The sequence below is a fragment of the Cornus florida genome, unplaced genomic scaffold (assembly GCF_030987335.1).
Source record: "Cornus florida cultivar Cherokee Brave unplaced genomic scaffold, ASM3098733v1 CherokeeBrave_3.0.0_Hap2_Chr05, whole genome shotgun sequence".
NCBI classification, from domain to species: domain Eukaryota; kingdom Viridiplantae; phylum Streptophyta; class Magnoliopsida; order Cornales; family Cornaceae; genus Cornus; species Cornus florida.
Genome location: NW_026775575.1, coordinates 91,371,390 through 91,393,112, shown reverse-complemented (window position 1 = coordinate 91,393,112; position 21,723 = coordinate 91,371,390). Strand labels below are relative to the sequence as shown.

General features: G+C 35.1%; 2 protein-coding genes across 2 annotated transcripts; both read right to left on the bottom strand.

Moving 5' to 3' along the window:
* Window positions 1-4,796: 4,796 nt before the first annotated feature.
* On the bottom strand, window positions 4,797-8,312 carry LOC132307585 (uncharacterized). The gene is made up of 3 exons (XM_059805394.1): window positions 6,804-8,312; window positions 6,476-6,631; window positions 4,797-5,461 (listed from the first exon to the last, which is right to left on the bottom strand). Exons 1-3 carry the CDS (start codon window positions 7,746-7,748, stop codon window positions 5,162-5,164), a joined length of 1,401 nt encoding a protein of 466 aa, XP_059661377.1. The 5' UTR covers window positions 7,749-8,312; the 3' UTR covers window positions 4,797-5,161.
* A 9,162-nt stretch (window positions 8,313-17,474) lies between these two features.
* LOC132309697 (F-box protein At1g80960-like) lies at window positions 17,475-19,268 on the bottom strand. Its single transcript, XM_059807983.1, has 3 exons — window positions 18,405-19,268; window positions 18,055-18,210; window positions 17,475-17,858 (listed from the first exon to the last, which is right to left on the bottom strand). The coding sequence occupies exons 1-3, from the start codon at window positions 19,266-19,268 to the stop codon at window positions 17,475-17,477; spliced, it is 1,404 nt and encodes a 467-aa protein (XP_059663966.1).
* Window positions 19,269-21,723: the final 2,455 nt, after the last annotated feature.

Genomic DNA, 21,723 nt, shown 5'->3' with positions numbered 1-21,723 from the left:
AAGGTGTTGTCCAATCCATTGAGGATGTAGTTCTTGCATAGGAAGTCTCCGTGCTTCCATGTATCAACAGCTTCAAGTTTGGTAATGTCTGTATCACCCTCATCTAATACTGGAGCAGTCTCAGTCAGATACTTGCTTAGATTCAGAGTTGTAAGGTAGAACATCATTTTCTGTTGCCACCTTTTAAACTCTGTCCCGTTGAATTTTTCGGGCTTCTCCCCATGACTGACAGGAACATTAGGCACGGTAATACTCGTACTTGCCATTTGTCTGTTATATATTGATATACAGACCACGAGTCAAATTATAATTAATTATAACAAGAATAATAATTAAATAATTATTACTATAGTATAAAGCAATCTGTCTTAAGATTGTTGAAAAAGAAATTATGTATCATATACTATATTATAATTTATTTAAATATTATTTGTAAATAATATAATAATCTATATATATATATATTTATATAGTTTAATATCAAGAAAATAAAACTATAAAAGAACCTGATAAAGTCGAGGCTAGAATTTAATTCTATAGCCTTAAGACAGATATGCCCCGCTACGGTGCTAACGGACTCTTCGGCGTCTATCTCCCAGGATACAACGACTTTTCTTCCTTTGGTAGTAGCACTTCAAACCAATGGAATAGGCGAACCGGCTCGGTGTAGTACTCTCTGTTGAACTCAGACTCGGAGACCAGGATTGAACCCTAACTCGGAGACCAAGATTGAACCGAAACTTGGAAACCAAGATTGAACCGAAACTTGGAAACCAAGGTTCGAACCCAATCCAAACCAGTTTAGGTTGAACCCAAACCAGTGGCTGAACCGAACAAAGAAGAATTAGAAGAAGAAATTCAGAAGAAGAGAAGAAGATTTCTGAACTTGGTGTATTTTGAAATGAAGACAATAATGGGTATTTATAGGCTTGTTGGTGCCTATTCTGAATGGGTACACCCATAATCCGAATGGGTGCAACCATTGTTGACCAATCAGAATTAAAAAACTGTTGGTGGTTTTTTAATTTGTAAAGGGTGCAACTCTTGGTTCAAATTCTGATCCAGCCCAGCAAACAAATAATCCAACTCGGCCATTAATTCAGCCCATTTTGATAAGTCCAGCATCAAAATAAAATTACAACCACACAGGCCCATTCCAACTTTGGAGAAAAAGTTAAACCCATTTCACAATCAAGCCCCGCCCCGCCAGGCGGCGCGCGCGTGGTAGTTGGTTCGGATCCAGGCTAGCCTAGGTCCTCCCCCTCTTAAAAACTTGGGTGCCCTTGGGCCCAAACCCAAATCCCATACTAGACATATTTATACTCAAGGTTGCTTTGCTACTTTTTCGATGTGGGACAAGTATTTCCCACTTTATTCACACCCATTTAGGCTTTATAAATCACTTACTTTGGAGCCAATTTCTCATTCACCCGGAAACGGATTTGAGAAAATAAATATACCACGTTCATCTCCTCGCAGAGAGGAACGCGCTCATCAATAGATTCGCAAAAAATTCTTAGCGGAATCTTTTTTAAAAATCCTTCCAAAGTTTGCGTTTTCTAATGCCGTTTCCAACATATTCGGCTCTGACCAATAATTAATCTTATAATTACTAGTGAGAATGAGCTCTTCTATGCCTCTGTTCACTTTGAGCTGATTGATCAACTCCGGCAACGCCCCCGAAGACCAGTCCTCCGGACGGTGAGTAATCCGGCAGACGCGTACATTACCCCGTTGACACAACATTACTTGTTGAATGATTTGGAGTGGAATTAAATCACTGCGGTCCGGCTTTTTGGGGTCGAAATATAGGCAAGGAACGGACCTCTAGAGGTGCTTCCACCGGCTAGACAAGATGGAAGTTGCTAAGGCTTCTTTTGCCGGAAGCAGTGAGATGATTGAACATAGCAGATGATCTGGGAGATTGCTGATTAGGTCTTGATCAGAACCACCAGTGTGGTATGCCATTGTTTTTGCTTTCTTGTACGTTTCTTCCTTCATCTTTATCAATATATTTTCTATGGTAGCCCTAATTTTTTTTTTTTTTTTTGAAAGATTACTAGGGAGTAGGTACGTACTTGAAGATTGAAGAAGCAACAATTTTATTTTCTTAGGATTTCTTTTCACAAACCCAACTTGTCTGCTAATTTGAAACCTGCCTTAATTTCCTGTTCTAATGCAACTAGGAGAACAACACTTGGATGCCAAAAATTAAAAAATAAAAAGAATTTTTTTTACAGATAAGAAAATTATAGAAAATTACCATTTTTGGCTTTTAATGTTGTAAAAAAAAAAAAAAAAAAAAAATTAATGGCACAAATTTACCATTAAAGAAAGATTTGGGCCCGTACCTTATGAAATATGATCAATTCTTTTTATGTGCAAATAAATTTTTTAAAAGGTGGTGTGTGAATAGCAACTAAAAAATAAATAAATAATTCCAACTGTCTAAATTGAGGATCAAGACAAAATATTCAAAAGGGGTGTGTGAATAGCAACTAAAAATAAAAAAAAAATAAAAAAATCCAACTGTCCGAATTGAGGATCACTAATCACTCAACCCTCCAACTGTCAGAATTGCATCTTTTAACTCGGTTCCTTTCTAGGCTCTAAACTCTAAAGATGATAAGACATTAGACACATGAAATTTCTCAATTTTAAGACATTTATGTTAGCTTTGTGAGTTGAGATGCTGTGAAAGGTTTAATGTGAAAAGTTTAGTTTCATCTCTTAATTGAATTTTTTTAATAATTTTAATTTCATCAAATTAAACAGAAATTAATCACACACCAATAGCTATAAGAAATTTCCGTCAATTAAAAAATTTGGTGTTAGGGAGAACTCTAATTAAATAGCGTTCACAATCTGAGTTTTACTCAAATCATACAACGAAATTAGTAGAAGTTTGAAGTTGTAAAAATATAAGAGAATTGAAATCCCAAAAAGAATTGATCATTAAACATCAAATAGAAAACATTACTTTGAAATGAGCTGAAAAAAAAAAAAAAAAAAAAAAAAGAAAAAAGAAAAAAGAAAAAAAGTAATCAATCCACATCAAATTTGAGTGGCATTTGGTGCAGTCCAGTATAACACCGCCGCATTGGACGACTCACAAATATTCGGTATTGTGAGTGCAGTACAACTGTACAACACACTGCAGTAATTAAACACGAACAATTACAGATAAATGAACTTATAGATGACTATTTATAATCGGGTGAAGTTTAAGTTGACATACTCAATCACTGTTCATTACTTTCATTATTAGAATGATTTGTTAATTTTTATTGTATAAATTTTAACAAATTCATATTATAATAATTTGTTAAATTATTTTTTAAACGTGGACTGTATGTAGAACTTTCACTCAAGAAAATTAAAACTTTCAAACGTAAGACAACCCAAGTATTTCAAAACATTCAACAGTGAAAGTTCAAATTTACGTGAGTAAATTTGAAATTTTCATTTGACTGAAATTTGACAAGGTTGACTTCACTTAACTGTAAATAACCCCCCCTCGGTAATTTTCCCAAAAGAAATATTCACGTCCCTGAAAGCCTGAACAATTTTTGTGAAATAACTTTTTTCGATTCCAAAAACAACTTCAAGCAAAATATATATCTATTGGATTGATTTACAAATTAACATACCAATATTTGGAAAAAAAAAAAAAAAAACACTATTCAGCATATCTTATTTTCCCCTTCTTATATACTTTAACAAATAAATAAGCTCAATAAATAAATAAAAACAGACCCAACCAAGGAGGCCACATATTCAAATAGGCGACAAGAAAAGGAAGGAGAAGAGAAAATATTGTTAATCACTAATTATGTTTAGTTGATTAAAAAAATAAAATAATAAAAATGATAATAATTACATTTGAAAAACTAAAGAAATGGAATGTATTTTAATGAATTTATTATCATAACTTTTTTTTTTTTTTAATTTATTAAAAGATAAAATTGATACTAACAAACTTTCATTAAAAAATGATGTGTTTAAACCTCCCAAATTCCTCCAATTTTTTTTTTTTTCCTTTAATAGTCTAATTTCCTTCCTTTTGCTTCCATTTCCCTCCAACCAAACTGAGCCTAAGAGAGTGAAATCAAGTTGCCATGTTGACGGCAAGAGCTCAACCCCCGGCTATGGCATCAAGAGGTCGTACAGTTGAGGAGCTTTCAGTCATGAAGATCAGGCGGTCTCGAAGGAGGACGGAGGCACGACGGAGGAAGGTCCCAGTCCTGAATGAATCTTTTGCTAGAAGGGGTATGGGTATCAATCATTGAGCATGAGTGGAGCTTGAGAGAAATTGAGTGAATGGTTCTTTTGTGCAGGACTGAGTTCTGGGTTGAACTCGTGGTTAATGTTATGCAGTGGTTGTTGTGGCATAGACCAAGTCTTGGTTAATCCCATATTGAACAGAAGATCCATTGCCCACCTTCCATTTGATGAATTGTCGAGCTGAAGATGCATTGCCCACCTTCCATTTGATGAATTGTCGAGCCAAGCCTCTCAGAAGCATAATTTTCCTCCAGCAGCAGGAACTGCTCTGAGCAACCTGCATGTCCCAGAAGCATTGAGATTTAATGAGGTAAGTTTTCACCCACTTAACCCATATGCTTTGCTTATTGTCCTCATTAATTGCCCATATGTGTATCTTAGGATATGCTTTGCTTATTGAAAGTTTGAGAAAGGATTCATAAACAATGTAAGTTGTAGAGAAATAACAACATTGGAGTCCCAAAACAATTGATCCTTTAAAAAATGGAAAACTTTGATTTGAAATGAGTTGGAAAAAATAATGACGTGAAAAAAAAAAAAAAAAAAGGAAAGAAAGAAAGATTCACACCCATGAAGCCAAAACAATTCTTCTTTGATTGATCGATCTCCACAGCTTCAAATACAAACGTTTATATCCCAGTTAAAAAGAAAATTTCAGATTTGTTGAAAAAAATTAAAAATTCAGCATATCCCAGTTTTTGCTTTTTGTATATAGACATTTATTTACCCAGAAAAAAGGCAAAAAAGAAGAAGAAAAGATTCAGCATATGCATTGAACATATAAAAAAACAGAAAACACTAAGCATGTACTAAGTTCTCAAAATTTTCGATCAAATTGGGCACTGAAGTCTTCTCTTGATCAACTCCCATTCTTCCATCAGTGCCCTGGTTCCAGGATTACAGAAGCATTCTTGGAGGCCTTTGGCAGCGATTGCAACACCTTTGCAGCGACTACTCTTTCAGGTGAGCGATTATAGTTCCATTGTATCACAATTTTCTCCAACATAGTAGCATTCTTGATGAGATGAGAAGCAAGCCTCATTTCTCTCTCTTTTCCTGCAAAACCCCTAATCCACACTACCCTGAGCTGATGAGTTATGCTATCGGACAACTCTCTTTTTTCCCAAAACTTAGCCTGATCATATGGAAGTTTTCTTTCTCTAGAATTTGCGTTTGCCTAATTGGGAAAGTTAAACGTACAATTAGAATACTACATTAAAAAAAAAAAAAAAAATGCTAAATTTTCATGAATATTTGATTAATATGGAGGCAAGCCTGATCTTTAACATTGTTTTACATGAAATGAAACTAAGAAAAATAAAAATCACTGCTGTAATTCAGACTAGAATTGCATGCAATATGGTTATACTTACCTTTACATAATTACTATAAGAAAAGAATGTGTAGGGGACATATCCATGTCAGGGTAAGACCAATTGTATAGGCAGAATGTATGTTCTAGGTACATTGACCCTCACTCGAGATGTATCAGCCAAGCATAGCGTCTCGACCCCGGACTCTCGAAAAACAGATTCGGTGGGGTCCATGGAGCATATTCACCTAAACTATAAGTCTAACCAGTGAAACGATGTACCCACGTGCTCCGGCTGCAACACTTATAGTCACATTAATGCCTCCCAGCTATCGCCGCGTTCGAAGAGATGGGCATTTAATGCGATTGTACCCTAGTTAGAGCAAAAAGACCAAGGCAACCCTACATGACCCAATAGGGTCATGATGACTACTCTAGCAAGATGGGGCCAGGTCCAGCGCTAAACTCTCAAGAAAACAAGCATTGGCTGAGACCATAAATAAACAAGTCCTTACACCATAGGAAAGGGGGAGAAAAAAAGGCTGTTTGGTCCTCTTGAATCACCTTCTGTATTTAGATATCACCATCTTCTATTGTATTTGATTAATCATAAATAAAGAACCCCTACAGAATGATGAGAAGACTACATTAAAAAAATGCTAAAATTTTCATTATTTGTTGAATTTGGATGCAAACCTGATCCTTAACATTGTTAATTTACATGAAATGATGCCAAGAAAGACAGAAATCACCGTATTCAATATGGTCATGCTTACCTTTATCATTCATTACTATAAGAAAAGAATGCTAATATACAGTATACAAGTAAACTAAAATTATCATATAACTTTAATTCTGGGATTGGATCAACTTAATTACCTGATTTGTGATGTAGATCTTCTGTAAATGGGCACTAGCGCTAAAGATGAAAGCGAGTAAGACATTGTCTCTTAAATCGTTCAAGTCTAATTCAGTGCATAACTCACGCAAATTCGCCATAGAAAGATAGTCTCCTCCATGTTCAGTACTACTTCTCTAATGAGATATTAAAAGAAAAGGATTAATAAGTATTTATTAAAACTATATATCATTGAATGGCATTAGATTGAGAATCTGAGTCCTATTAGGGGGCAATATTGTGGGTGTGTGCTTGTTTATTTAAACTTCCGAAAACATAAATGTGTATTTAGAGGAGAAATTAACTTACCAGAAGACCAGAACATCGTTCGAGAATCTCTGAATTTGTGAGATTTGTAATATCCTTTTGAATCTCTGAATTTGTGAGATTTGTGATATTCTTATGAGCTTGAAATACTCTAAGGTTTGGGCAGTTAATAAAAAATCTTCTGGAGGAGGTTTCAACATTATGAACCACTAGCACAGTGACACCATTGCCACATATATCCACCTCATTTGTGTCAAAGTTCCGGAGTTCGAAAAACTTCAACTTGTGATCAGAAATCTTAAGAACATTTAATCCAATACAAGAACACAAGCTCAAATTCTCCAAGAACTCACAGTGAGATTTGATTCTGAAAAGACTATCTGGGGATATTGGAATGTGGATGAGTTTTAAGGTTGTGAGATGCACACAACCTTGAAAAGCAGCAATGGACTCGGGTATGAGCTTGTTGTCCTCACTTCCGAGTTCGAGAACACGGAGAGTATCACACCGGTGGACACTAGCTGGCAACAATGACTGATCAAGATCATAGCAGCCTTTGAAAATCTCTGAAATTGTGAAGTTTCTACATTTATTAAATCGAAGCAATCTAAGGTTTGGACATTTAATATAAACACTTGTGGAGCCAATGCTAACATGGTCAAGCAAAAGTATAGTGACACCCTTGCCACATATGACCATATTCTCTAAAAATAAGCTCCGGAGTTCCAAAAACTTCAACTTGTGATGAGAATTAATCTTAAGATCAATTAATCCAGTACAAGAACATAGGCTCAAATTCTCCAAGAATCCACAGTTAGATATGATTGTGAAAAGACTATCAGGGGTAGACATTCTTACAGAGATGAGTTTTAGAGTGGTGAGATTCACACAACCTTGAAAAGCAGTAATGGAGTTGGCTCCGAATTCGTAGTTATTGTGTTCTAGGACACGGAGAGTTTGGCAGCGGAAGACACTAGCCGGTAACATAGTAGGGTTCTCATCTGACCAATGAATTTCAGCAGTGAGAATGAGGTCTTCTATGCCTTTGTTCACTCTGAGGTCATCGATCAACTCCGGCAACGGCCCGGACGACCAGTCCTTCCGATGCTGAGTAATCCGGCAGACGGGTACATTACCCAAGTGACACAACACTACGTGTTGAATGATTTCGAGTGGAATTAAACCGTACTTGCCCGACCTTGGATTTTTTTTTTTTTTTGAAATCCAGGCGAGGAACGGACCTCCATTGGTGCCTCAACCGGCTAGACAAGATGGAAGTTCTTACGGCTTCTTTTGCCGGAAGCAGTGAGACAGTGAGATGATTGAACGTATCATCAGATGATCTGGGAGATTGCTCGTTAGGAGATCTGGATCAGAACCACCTGTTTGGTAGGTCATTCTTTCTGCGTGCTAGTACGTGTCTTCCTCCATCTAGTTTTAGGTGTCACAAGGGAGATCGGTTGAAAACATATTCAATATTGGAAAAACTAATTGAGATTATGGATAACCAAATATTCTATTTTAAAAGTTTATTTTTTAGTTTATTTTAATTAAATAAAATAATTACAAATATATCGAGAATTATTATTAAGCCTCAAAATATTCTTCTAGCCCTTATTGTAAAATATCAAAAGAATCTTTTTATAATCATAAATTTTCAAAATACTAAAAAAATAATAAATAAAACTAACACCTTGCTTAATACTAATAGCATATTAAGGTGCTAAATTTAGCAGATGTTAATTAAGACCAAAAGACATCCACCAAAGCTGAAATAAAAGGTATTAAGTACTATAAATATAAGTTACAGAGATGGAGTCCAACGTAAGGCATGATCAAGAATGTCATTTACATAATGTGGTAACTACTTGTAAGATAAAGAAAATTATTTAAGAATGAATTTATACTTGGAAAAAAATTCGTAATAGTTGTAGCAAATATCTATTTAGGCAAATGACATTTATTTACAAAAATTTGCATCTTTTTTATTAGACAAGAACCATTCTCTTCTAAGTTAGAATATAAATTTATAATATATATATATGGTTATAATGAAATTATGAGAGCAACCTTCTAAACATATATGAAGACAAACCATTGGATTTTATCTCCTTCATAGAAGTAAAAGATGTGCTATGAACTAGTTTTAAATTATCTATTTTAATATTATAAAATTATATAATTTAAAAAAGGATATTTTGGTATTTTGGAATAAGAGTTTATAGGGCAATTTGGACCTTAACAATAGTTCTTGATGCATTTGTAATTATTATTTTTAATTCATTCAAAATGAAAAATCAATTTTTAAAATTGATCAATTTGTTATTTAGGACTACTAACTCTATCTATGTGTAATTTTCTCATTATAACGTACCAAAAAAGAAAAATTTAGTATTGTAAATGAATGAGAGAGAGAGAGAAAAAAAAAAAAAAAAATTATTTAAGAATATAAATCCATGTAAATATTAAGATTCTATACAAGGAAGAGAGAGAGGAATAAATAAATAGAGTCATTTAAGGATGGGGTCTAATATTTCTGTATCGGTTAGAGTTTACTTCCTTCGTCCCAAAATAAGTGTCATGTTTTCTTTTTTTGTCCGTCCCAAAATAAGTGTCCACTTTCCTTTTTCAAACAATATATTTCACATCATTCCAAAAATGTCATTTGAGTTTAAATTTCAAATTTTAATATTTAAAACTTAAAAGGGAAAATTTTTTAGGCCGACAATACATGGTTCCACATGTTTTCTTTTTTTATCCGTTCCAAAATAAGTGTCCACTTTCCTTTTTCAAACAATATATTTCACATCATTCCAAAAATGTCATTTGAGTTTAAATTTCAAACTTTAATATTTAAAACTTAAAAGGGAAACATAGTAATTTTTTAGGCCGACAATACATGGTTCCACATGTCCCCTTAAAAATTACTACTCGACGGAGGGAGTAATTAAAAAATGTAAATGAGGCGGAGAGAGAAAAGTGAGAAAATAAAATTTTATTTTAGGATATAAATTTTTTAGGCCCAACATTAAAATTTTATATTTATTAGTTTTTAATAAAATTAGGAAATAATTATAATTATATAAGGAAATTTAAATTTTTGAGGCCCTTCCAAATTGGAGGCCCTAGGTGACCGCTTGGGTCGCCTATGCCCAGCGCTGGCTAGCAAACGCTCAACCCGAATGTGTTCGGGTGCGCCATCCCGAATAAACAAGGTGACCGACTCAAAAAAATTATCCTTGCCTATGAAAAATTATAATTTATTATTTTAATAGCATAAATTTATCATAAAAGAAATGGTATTACGGAAGAAAACTCATAAAATTGATAGTAGACATGTATGATATTGTGAGTTGAGATGGCGTGAAAGGTTTAATGGGAAAAGTTTAGTTTCATTTTTTTATTGATTTTTCCAATTATTTTAATTTCATCAAAACCTAAATCAATCATGCAAACCAATAAATATAACATATACCCATTATCGTAAGAAATGAGAGTGGCCCACGCCACCCCCCGGGCAACCGGAATTCACTATTCTGTCCGATTTGAACGTGCAATTACATATATCCCCATATAATTAACATTTTAAAAAAATAAATAAAAAAACATGAAATTGCAAAATTCCTTGGATACCCCTAAGGACTAAACTGATGGCTTGCCAAAATTTGTCTGGGTGTGCCTCAGTTCCATTCGTTCATTCAAGGAGATTAGAGGGGGGACAAATTTAATTTGGGTTTCAGTGTGCGAGGGGCCAATTTTCTCGAGCTGTACTCGACCACCGCATCGTGGAACCAAAGCGATTCTGAAGTCTTATGACACAGTGTTTTCTGCCGCCGTGGATGGCGACCGGAAAAGGTGTAGAGGCGATGAGGAAGAAGTATAACAGAAGCAGTGAAGAAAGAAAGGTTGTCGAAATTTGACACTTCTTCATTAAGTGGTCAAATGGCTTATCCGTCCATACCAGGGACGGACACAGGGGTAGGCAAAGGTGGGCTGTAGCCCACCCAAAAAAAAAATTTTTTTTTACTATACTAATATATTAGCCCAGCCCAAAAAAAAAAAAACTTATTGTATTAACCCACCCCAAAAATTTAATAAAGCTCAAGTAAATTCAGCCACCATACTAAAATAAAGACCTAAACTAATTTATTATTATTCATGTTTAATGTTAGCCCACCCCACCTAGAAATCCTGAATCCACCCTTGCTCATAGAGTCATAATACTTCCAAAAGTGAACACTTTCAAAATCAATTTTATGGTCATAAATTTTTGCACATGATTAAATGTTGACTATTAATTCCAAAAGTGCCCTTCATTATGACCATTATACCCTCTGATCTTATATACGTATAACCTTTGGCCTCTCTTTATTACAATGTAACCCATTTTTCCATCCACTTCTCTTCCTCTCTCTAGAACTAGGGCCGGCCCTCAGATTTCAAATATTTTGAGAGGCTTTAGGCAAATTTTTAAATGTGAGACCCTTAAGTTTCGCACGTGCAAAAAAAATTATAAGAGTGAAAAATTTTCACACGATGTTTTTAAATTTTATAGCTAATTTAATTGTGGGCATGTGCACTGTGCATAAGACAACTATCTAATGACTATAATCTTCGTTCATTAAATCTTCATGTTCATTGACTAACTTTCTATGAAAAAAAATATAAAAAAAAATATAACGGTGGTATGTATCTTCATATAAAAATAAAATATAAAAAAAAAAAAAAAAACCCTTAATTTGGCACTTTTAAGTATGAGCATAATTTAGAGATCGAAAAAGTTAATTATGACCTCAACGGCTCAACCCACTAGAAGGGATCCTTAATTTTCGTAGGATTGAATGTGAAAATGCAAAAACTTATGAGGAAAAGGGGTATGATTGCTGCTATTGTGAGATTGGAGTGGAATTAGGGGGAGGAAAAAAAGAAAAGAAAAGTGCCTGCCATAGATAATGGACTCGATCGCCATGAAAGACACATGTAGGAAGGCACACATTTATTAAAATACTAAGAGAACCATAATGTATTCATTCAGCTTTTGATAGCCATCACACACAGTGACACACACACACAAAAAAATCCTAGTTTGGAAGCTACTTTTCACTATTGGAATTAAGGTAAAGGCCCGAATCAAACGGACCAAAGTTAGAACAAATCAAATGATGAGATGAACGAAAGAAAGAAACATATATAAAAGATCGATTCATGCAAAAGGAGAGAGAAGAGAGAAGAGAGAAAGAGGATGAACATACCTTGTCACCTGAGGCGATAGCGGAGGCTGCGTCCTGCGGAGTGTCGAAGCAGATTGTGGTCTGAAACTTGCCCCAACTCAATACTCGGTTTTTTTAATTTTTACATCCCTATGGGCCTCAAAATTTGAGGCCCAAGCCGGCCAAGACTTCTCCTAACTTAAAATATTTTTTTCTCCATCTTCTACGGTCCTCAAAATTTTGAGGCCCTCTAAAATTTGAGCCCCAAGGCGACCGCCTTGGTCCCCTTGGGCCAGGGCCGGCCCTGTCTAGAACCATCAAATTCCACTATTATATGAAATTATCCAGTTCTTCTTTCCGCTAAAACTCTTACACATGAACCCCAACGAACAAAAACATTTGTAAATTCAAAATAAAAGTTTTAAAAAAAAGTAAAATTAGATTAATTAATATTTTTCTTGGGAGCATGTGATGAAAAACTTACACAGCTAAACAACTGGTTTCTAAAACCAGCCAACGACTGAGTAAACTGGTTTCATGCTAAATCTGAAACGGGGTTTTGCAATTCACTCCTCTTTCCTCATCAATTCATCATCCTGGCCTTCCATGAAACCAGTTCCTCAGCTCTCAGTTCATTTTATTCTTCCTCTCTCTATATATATGTATGTATTATAATGTTTTAATTAATGTCCAATTGATTGCCATATTTGATGCTTGTGCCTAATATTTTAATCCTGATTAGGGTCTGTCGATATATATATATTTTTTTCGCGAGAAATAATTATATGCTGATACAAACAGACAAAGACCCACAAACAAACATGGTACTACAGTGATGTTCCAACTCCATTCTCTCTATTCCCCACTCACTCACACACACAAATATACATGGCCATAGCCATTTACTGATCTACATCACCATCGCTGATCAATCAACAGCCAAATTAAGGTAGTTCTCACTCTCTGATTTGGTTCCAATTTATGCGTAGTAAAATTGTTCAAATAGATTTAGTTTTAGTTCATGTTAGGATTAGAAAAGAACAATTCTTGTGTGCAATCCCGTGTCATTTTTAGAGGAGATGATATAAAAACCTCAACTTATATTTTTTCTTTCATTAAATAATTTAATCTATTGAATAACTAAAGGTTGCCATTTTTAGAAAATTATTTTACAGTCCAAAATTGCAATTTCATATGACCATGAGCTTAGAATAACGTAACAGTAGGTGGGGAGATAACGGCGATAATCGGGAGAGATTAAAGATACCATTGACATTCTGATCCCAAACAACCTTTTAACTCGAAGGTTTAGACCAAGGGTGGATTCAGCTTTTTTGAATGGGGTGGGCTAATTTTGGATTGGGCTACCATTACTATTTTATTTATTTATTTTTTTTTTTGGCTGGGCTTAAAGTAGTATGGTAAATTTTTTTTTTATGAGGTGGGCTGAAGCCCAACTTTGCCCACCCTTGGATTCGTCTTTGGCAGTGGCAATGGTGGTTCATGGCATGGTGATAGCCAGACTTCGCCCACCCTTGGATTCGCCCTTGGCAGTGGCAATGGTGGTTCATGGCATGGTGATAGCTAGAAAGATGAGGACGGTGGCGACAGTGGTTATGGTGGTTCATAGAATGGTGGCGGTGAATAATAGGTGGTGATAAGCTTGGTGGTGGTAGGTGGTGATGAGGACAAAGGACGGTGGCTATGACAAGGCTGGAAGGAGTAAGGAATAACTGGCAATAACCCAAACTCGGACCACTACGAACATAGTAGGTGGAGGACCTTAGTGATACCATTCACCCTTTATTGCAGTCGCCGTTGCCGAAGACTTCACCAGCCTCAAACTTGTTTTATATCACGCTCTTACGCGCTAATAGTTGTCTTTGCGAATAAATCTAACGCGTGTACACACGCCCCGCCGCTAGCCAAGCTCCAAGCTCCCTCTACGTCACCGAAACATATATCTCTTCCAAGAAAACCCATTAAAGTCGAATTTCGGGTTTTAGTTGCGGAAATGAACAGTGGTGGTTGTGAGGGTTGGAATATTGATAGTTTTAGAGGTGGACGTGGCGACGCTGGTCGTGGTGGTGGTGGCAGTGGGTGGTTTTGGGGATGGAGACGATGGTGGTGAGGAGTTTAGGGGCGGAGAGGGTGAGGGATTTGGTGGTCGGTTTGAGGGTGTTGATGAACTCGCCACATCACCTGTTTATGTGGCACCTCATTGAACAGATTCTCTGCATGACCTGCTTTTGTGGCACCACCTGTCTCAATAGGCACACCTGGCCAGAATCTGTCTGGCGTGTCATTGAAAAAGGGGGACAGGTAGTCCTTGGTTGCTCGCCTCATAACTGGAAATACTGGCGAGGAAGGGGTCGCTACCCTTCACTCCTTCAAGGACGTACCCCTCTCCAGTCAGATGGGTCCCTCCTCATTGTACTACCATCGCTCGAGGTCCCTTCCTGCAGACAGGACCTAGGGTGTGTGATTACCTCTGTCACCTCGAGCTCCCCTCGCCATGAACATGAGGGGACCTCGAAATCTGGCCATCTCGAATTCCCGACCTGGGATCTGAAGGGAATTCAAGGACCAAGGTCTGTTACCCCGAGCTCTTCCCACTCTGAACTCATGGGAGTCTCGGGGGGCAATGTTTGAACTGGATCTCGCAAGGTCAAAAAGGCAATACCTTGAAGAGATCCGTTCTCTACCTTCAAATTCGGGAGTCTGAGGAAGTGTGGACAGGTGGCTGGGATCCAAGGGTTCGCCTCTCGCAGGTCAGCACAAGGGGGAAAGGATACCGATACCCAAGGTCGAGCTCTAGATGGGGCTAAAAGAGGTTATTAATTATGAAAGACAGCCGACATGACTTGCATTAATGAGGGAGCGCCATTTTCCCTTTAGATTGGGGGGCAAAACAGCTCTTTCCCTCTAGACTAAAGGGGGAAGGTACCTCCACCCTATGAGCAATGTCCCATCTGTCAGAGGGAGGGGTCCTCGACCCCTCGGACAAAAAGGAACTCACCTTTATAACTGACGGATATTGACCGTTTGGAAGCATTATAAATAGGAGAAGTTAATTGGCCTTAAAGGCAGAGTTAAGGGATTCTCAACAACCAAGTACCATAAAGCTCGAACCTACTGGGTATCACCATACATTGCCTTCCCTTTCTCAATCCCTGAGTTCCAGGGAATCCCTTGTGTTGCTTGGGTCCCCACTTGGATACTGATCTCAGCACTCCCGGTTCACGTGGAATATAATCCTCATATCATCCTGAACCACCATCAACACAGGGAAAAGCAATGGCGGCTGGTTATGGTGGTGGTGGTGGTGGCAGTGGGTGGTTTTGGGGATGGAGACGATGGTAGTAAGGAGTTTAGGGGCGGAAAGGGTTAGGGATTTGGTGGTGGGTTTGAGGGAGAGGCAATGGCGGCTTGTTTGGGTTAAGGTTTAAGAGGGGAAAGAGAAAAATTGTATTTCTCATATGGGTTGTACCAGGTAACCCATTTACACTTATTTGATCCAAAGATATTTAAGTCAATAAAAAAGGTTTGTATTGCTTAAATTGATAATTTAATGTGTCAAAGGGTGGTGTCTTTGTTAACTTTATCAAACTTAGAATTGTCGTTATTCAAAAATAGGTCAACTTATATATGTTTATTCTTATGGTAAATTTGAAGGGTGTCATTGTAGGTAACCCTAATAATAATGACCCATATCATATTTGAGTGGGCATTTGGTGTAGTTCTGTAGGTATAGCATCGCATTGGACGACTCAAAAGACACGAGGTATTGTGGGTCGGTCAATGCAATAGAACACACTGCAGTAAATTTATGAAAAGTAAAAATAAAGAAAGTGAAAATTACAAATAAATGAGCTTAGAGATGTTATTTACAGTCAGCTGAAGTCAAATTTATCACATAAACCAATTTGTTAGAGATGTTATTTACAGTCAGCTGAAGTCAAATTTATCGCATAAACCAATTTGAAGTCTTGAAATTGGTTTATGTGAACATTAACTTTCACTGTCCATTGTTTTGAAATACCTAATCGGCCGTCATATTGTAGAATTTAAAACGTTCACTATACTAATGTAAAATGTTGACAATAAGACACTCGGCATAAAATTTTTACTTAAAAAATAATATTCAAAAATTTATTATAGTTAAAATGATTTGTTAAATTTTTTTTTACTTAAATGATTTCTACGCACTTTCACAAAAATTATGTAAATTTTCAAGAATTTCATTATTAAAATGATTTGTTAAATTATTTTTTAATATTGTAGAATGTAAAACGTTTACTTATATTAATGTAAAATATTGATGCAGATGTCTCGATAGCCCAGTGGATTAGTGTTTTCAATGAATTTTGAAATGTCAAGTTTCAAATCTTTCCAAAAAAAAAAAAATGTTGATGATATGATGTAAAATTTTCACTTAAGAAAAGAAAAATTATTCATTAAAAAGGACAACTTAGGTATTTCAAAATAATCACCCGTTATTCATATCAATAATAGTAAATTTGAAGAATTCACCTAACTAAATTTTGATAAGTTTAACTTCACCTAACTGTTCTAAATTCATTTATTGTATTTTATCCAAAAAGAAATATTCAGGCGGTGAAGCCTAAACAATTCTGGTGAAATACTACTCTCTTCGTCACACTTTTCTAAAATAATTGTCCCAATTAAAAAATAATTGTTATTATTATTTTTTAACATTACTATTTAATATTCTTACATTGAATTTATAAACAGTAAATCTCTATAAACATAATCCTTTTAGAAAATTAGACATTTATTGCGGGACGGAATGAAGGAGTAACTTTTTCGATTCCAACAACAACTTCAAGCGAACCAAAAAAAATATATATGGCTTGATTTACATACAAAAAAATATATATTTCTAACATATCTTATTTTCTCCTCCTTATATACACACTTGCTTACCAATAAATAACTAAATAAATAAAAATTCAGCATATGCGTATTGTAAATCTTCAAAAGTAAATTTTCATTTTGAAGGCACATCGAAGGCAGCATTCTTCTTGAATTGTTGGTGACTTGTAGTCTCACCAGTATTTTTGTAATTTATCTTTTAAGAGTGGGTTCAAAGGGCCTTACCCGAGGGAATTCCACCATTATAAAAAGTAAATATGCAGTGGTGCAAAATTCATGAATAAAATTCAATTTGCATATTTCTTCGAATGCTTGGTGAAGTGACGAGAACCAGCAATAGCAATTTCTTCGATAGTCAACTCAACATTCATTGTCCAAAAAAATAAAATTTAATATAATAAGATAATAAGATTATGTGCCCAAAAATATTGCTAAATATTAGTCTTCTCTTGCAAAAAAAAAAAATCAAATTGGACTTCTTCCAAATAGCAGAATAACTAGGGATGATTAGTTTCCAAATATCTACATTCAAATTCTATATATTGAAATTCATATAATAATGATGATTATATGAAATTTGAAATTAAAACTGATGTTCAACACAGTATCATGGACGTGTGGAAACCCAATGTTCAAAATCATCACCAACCTCGGCCATAAACTTGGGCCCTGGTTTCAGGATTACAGGAGCATCCATGGAGGCCTTTGGCAGCCATAGCAAGCTCATCATCGTGACTGCTCCTTCCAACGAACATTCATCGTCGCATTGTATCACAGCTTTCTCCAACCTAGTAGCATTCTTGATGAGATGAGAAACAAACCTCATTTCCGTCTCTTTTCCTGTAAAACCCTTTATCCACAGTACCCTCAGGTGATACGTTATGCTATCGGACAACTCTGCTTTTTCCCAATACCCCATCTCAGAATATGGAAGAGGATATAGAATATTATATCTATAACTTGGTTCTGGTTCACTTCTGTACATGTTGTCCTACAATGAAAAACACAAGAATGCCAAATTGTTCATAGACCATATCCTTAAAAAGAAAAATAAAAACTAGCTACTGCTTTAATTCAAGATTGATTTACATGCAACGTTGTCACACTTAACTTTTGGTCTTACTATAAGAAAAGAATGCTTATACAATTAAAGTGTTATTAATTCTGGCAATATTGGATCAACTTACCCGAATTGTGATGTAGATTTTTTGCAGACGGAGGCTTCCTCTAAAGATGAAAGACAGTAAGATATTGTCTCTTATGTCGTTCAAGTCTAGTTCAGTCGATAACAAGCGCAAATCCGTAAGAGAAAGTTTGCCTCCTCCATATCTATTGCTACTAAACTAATGACACAATTAAAGAAAAAATTGATAAGTACTTATTCTCATTACATAAAAACAGACTATGCATTATTCAATGGCTTAAGAGATTAATCCATCTCTATTAAGAATAATATTGTGAATATGTGCGTATTTGCTTAAACTTTTAAATAAATAAATATATTATATAAAGAGGGGGGAGAAATCTAGTTGCTTACCACAAGACCACAACATCGTTCGAGAATATCTGAATTTGCGAGATTTTTAGCACATGCTCGAAATATTTGAAGGTTTGGGCAGTTAATATAAGGATTACTTTTGGAGGAGAGTTCAACATCATGAAGCAATAGTGTTGTGAAACCATCGCCACATATTTCGAGGTCAATAAGCTCTAAGTTCTGGAGTTCCAAGAACTTCAACTTGTGATCGTAAATCTTAAGATAGTCTAATCCAATACAAGAACACAGGCTCAAATTCTCCAAGGATCCACAGTTAGATCTGATTTCGAAAAGACTGTCGGGGTTTAAGTGAACCAAGTTGAGTTTTAGAGTTGTGAGATTCACACAACCGTGGAAAGCAGCAATGGATTCCGGTATGAGTTTGTAGTTGTTGAGTTGGAGGACACGGAGAGTCTGGCACCCGAAGACACCGGCCGGCACCAAATTCTCGAGATTCCAGTCCTCATCAGAGCAATAATCATCACTTATACGAGTGAGTTCGAGCTCTTCTATCCTGTTGTAATTTTTGAGGTAATCGATCAATTCCGGCAATAGCCCGCTGAACCGCCATTCTGCCGGACCGTGAGTGATCCGGAAGACGTTTAGATTATCACCCCATTGAGAGAATACTGTGTGTAGAACGATCGCTGGTGGACATAAATCAAGAAGGTCCGTTGGCTCCTTCGCGGGGTCGAAATCGAGACGAGAAACGAACCTCCACAGATACGTCCACCGTCTGGACAAGACTGAAGTAGCTACGGCGTCTATGGCGGGAAGCAGTGAGATGATTGAACATAGCAGTTGATCTGGGAGATTGCTGATTAGGTCATCATGGTCGCCATGAGAACCACCTGGGTATGCCATTATTTTTGCTTGCTATTTGTTTCCTAGTGAAGCAATAGTTTTGTTTTGAGTTGTTAGGATTTCTTTCTACAAACCTACCTAATTTGTAAATCTTCTAAGAGACCTACCGACGTTTCGTGTCCTAATGTAGCTAGGACCAAAAAATAAAAAAAAATAAACCCTAGTTGGTTTGAGATATCCGATTTGAAAGAGTTAAAGAATACTAAAAGGTAACGTACGAATGGGCTTGAGGCCCGGTGGTCCCAGATCTACCTTATGGGTTCGAACCTAAAAAATTAATAAAAAATAAAAGGGAAATCCATATTTATAATACCCTTTATGTTGCGTTCGGTATGAAGGAAAAAAATTGAATAGAAGGAATTTTTTTTGTTCGGTTGGATGGAAGAGAATGAAAAAAATTGACAATTTAATTTAACCGGTGAGATAAAAAGAAAGATAAATTTTTAAATTGACAATTTAATTTAACCGGTGAGATAAAAAGAAAGATAAATTTTTAAATTGACAATTTAATTTAACCGGTGAGAGAAAAAGAAAGATAAATTTTTAAATTGTTTTTACCATTAAACCCATCATTTACTTTATTTATGAAATTTATTAGGATGATGTAGTGTTGACAGAAAAATAATACCAGTATATATTACTAAAATTTTGTTTGAAAGAAATATAGTAACATTTGAAAGAAAAATAATACCAATATATATTACAAAATTTTGTATATAATTCAATTTTGCAACAACAGTATGATATTAGAGCCTTTTCTTAAGGTTCCGTTTGGTTCGATAGAACTAGGAAGAAAAGAAAAGAAATAAAAAATGAAAAGAAAAGTGAAGTAAATGAAAAGAAAATTTATTTTCTAGCATGCATTTTGGTTAAGGTGAAAATTATTCAAGAAAATTGTATTGAAGAGCATAAAAGTTACTAAAATATTTGTACTTACCTAAATTGTCTTTATGTTATATTTTTCTTATTTTATAAAAATAGTAAAATAATAAAATAAATAGTAGAATAATAAAGAATTAATTAGTAGTAACATATATCTAAAAAAAATGATATAGTTTTAAATTAATTGACACTTACAAATTACTATTTATAGAAGTATAAAATTAAAATAAAGTATTATTGGTTTGTAATTCTTTGAAATCCATTAAAAAATAAAATAAAATAATTATTGGTAGCTTACAATTATCGATATAGTTGGTGGATAAAATAAGAATGCAAAATAGAAAGACGTTGCTTTTAGGAGAAAATTTTATTTTCGCGTGTTTTGGACAGGAAACGTTTTGGGAAAAATAATGGGTTACGAGAATTTAAATTTTTCAGAAACCTATCCAAATTTTAAAAAAGTTATAAAATTTTCACTTTCTTTTCTTTTCCAATTGATTCTACCTAACCAAATAGAGCCTAAGAAACAATAGTATTTACGAACAAATATACTGTAATGTTGTCTTCTCTAATATAATAGTATGTGGTCTTTTTTGTATGTGCACATACTAAAATTCAAATAAATATACTTCTCTAGTAAAAGTAAATTTACCAACAAATAATGTTGCATTTTGGAATGTCAAATTGATACATTGGAATTAAAATTGGAGAAATTAGATTAATTAATATTTTTCTTGGGAGCATGTGATGAAAAACTTACACAGCTAAACAACTGGTTTCTAAAACCAGCCAACGACTGAGTAAACTGGTTTCATGCTAAATCTGAAACGGGGTTTTGCAATTCACTCCTCTTTCCTCATCAATTCATCATCCTGGCCTTCCATGAAACCAGTTCCTCAGCTCTCAGTTCATTTCATTCTTCCTCTCTCTATATATATGTATGTATTATAATGTTTTAATTAATGTCCAATTGATTGCCATATTTGATGCTTGTGCCTAATATTTTAATCCTGATTTGGGTCTGTCGATATATATATCTTTTTTTCGCGAGAAATAATTATATATGCTGATACAAACAGACAAAGACCCACAAACAAACATGGTACTACAGTGATGTTCCAACTCCATTCTCTCTATTCCCCACTCACTCACACACACAAATATACATGGCCATAGCCATTTACTGATCTACATCACCATCGCGGATCAATCAACAGCCAAATTAAGGTAGTTCTCACTCTCTGATTTGGTTCCAATTTATGCGTAGTAAAATTGTTCAAATAGATTTAGTTTTAGTTCATGTTAGGATTAGAAAAGAACAATTCTTGTGTGCAATCCCGTGTCATTTTTAGAGGAGACGATTCAAAAACCTCAACTTATATTTTTTCTTTCATTAAATAATTTAATCTATTGAATAACTAAAGGTTGCCATTTTTAGAAAATTATTTTACACTCCAAAATTGCAATTTCATATGACCATGAGCTTAGAATAACGTAACGGTAGGTGGGGAGATAACGGCGATAATCGGGAGAGATTAAAGATACCATTGACATTCTGATCCCAAACAACCTT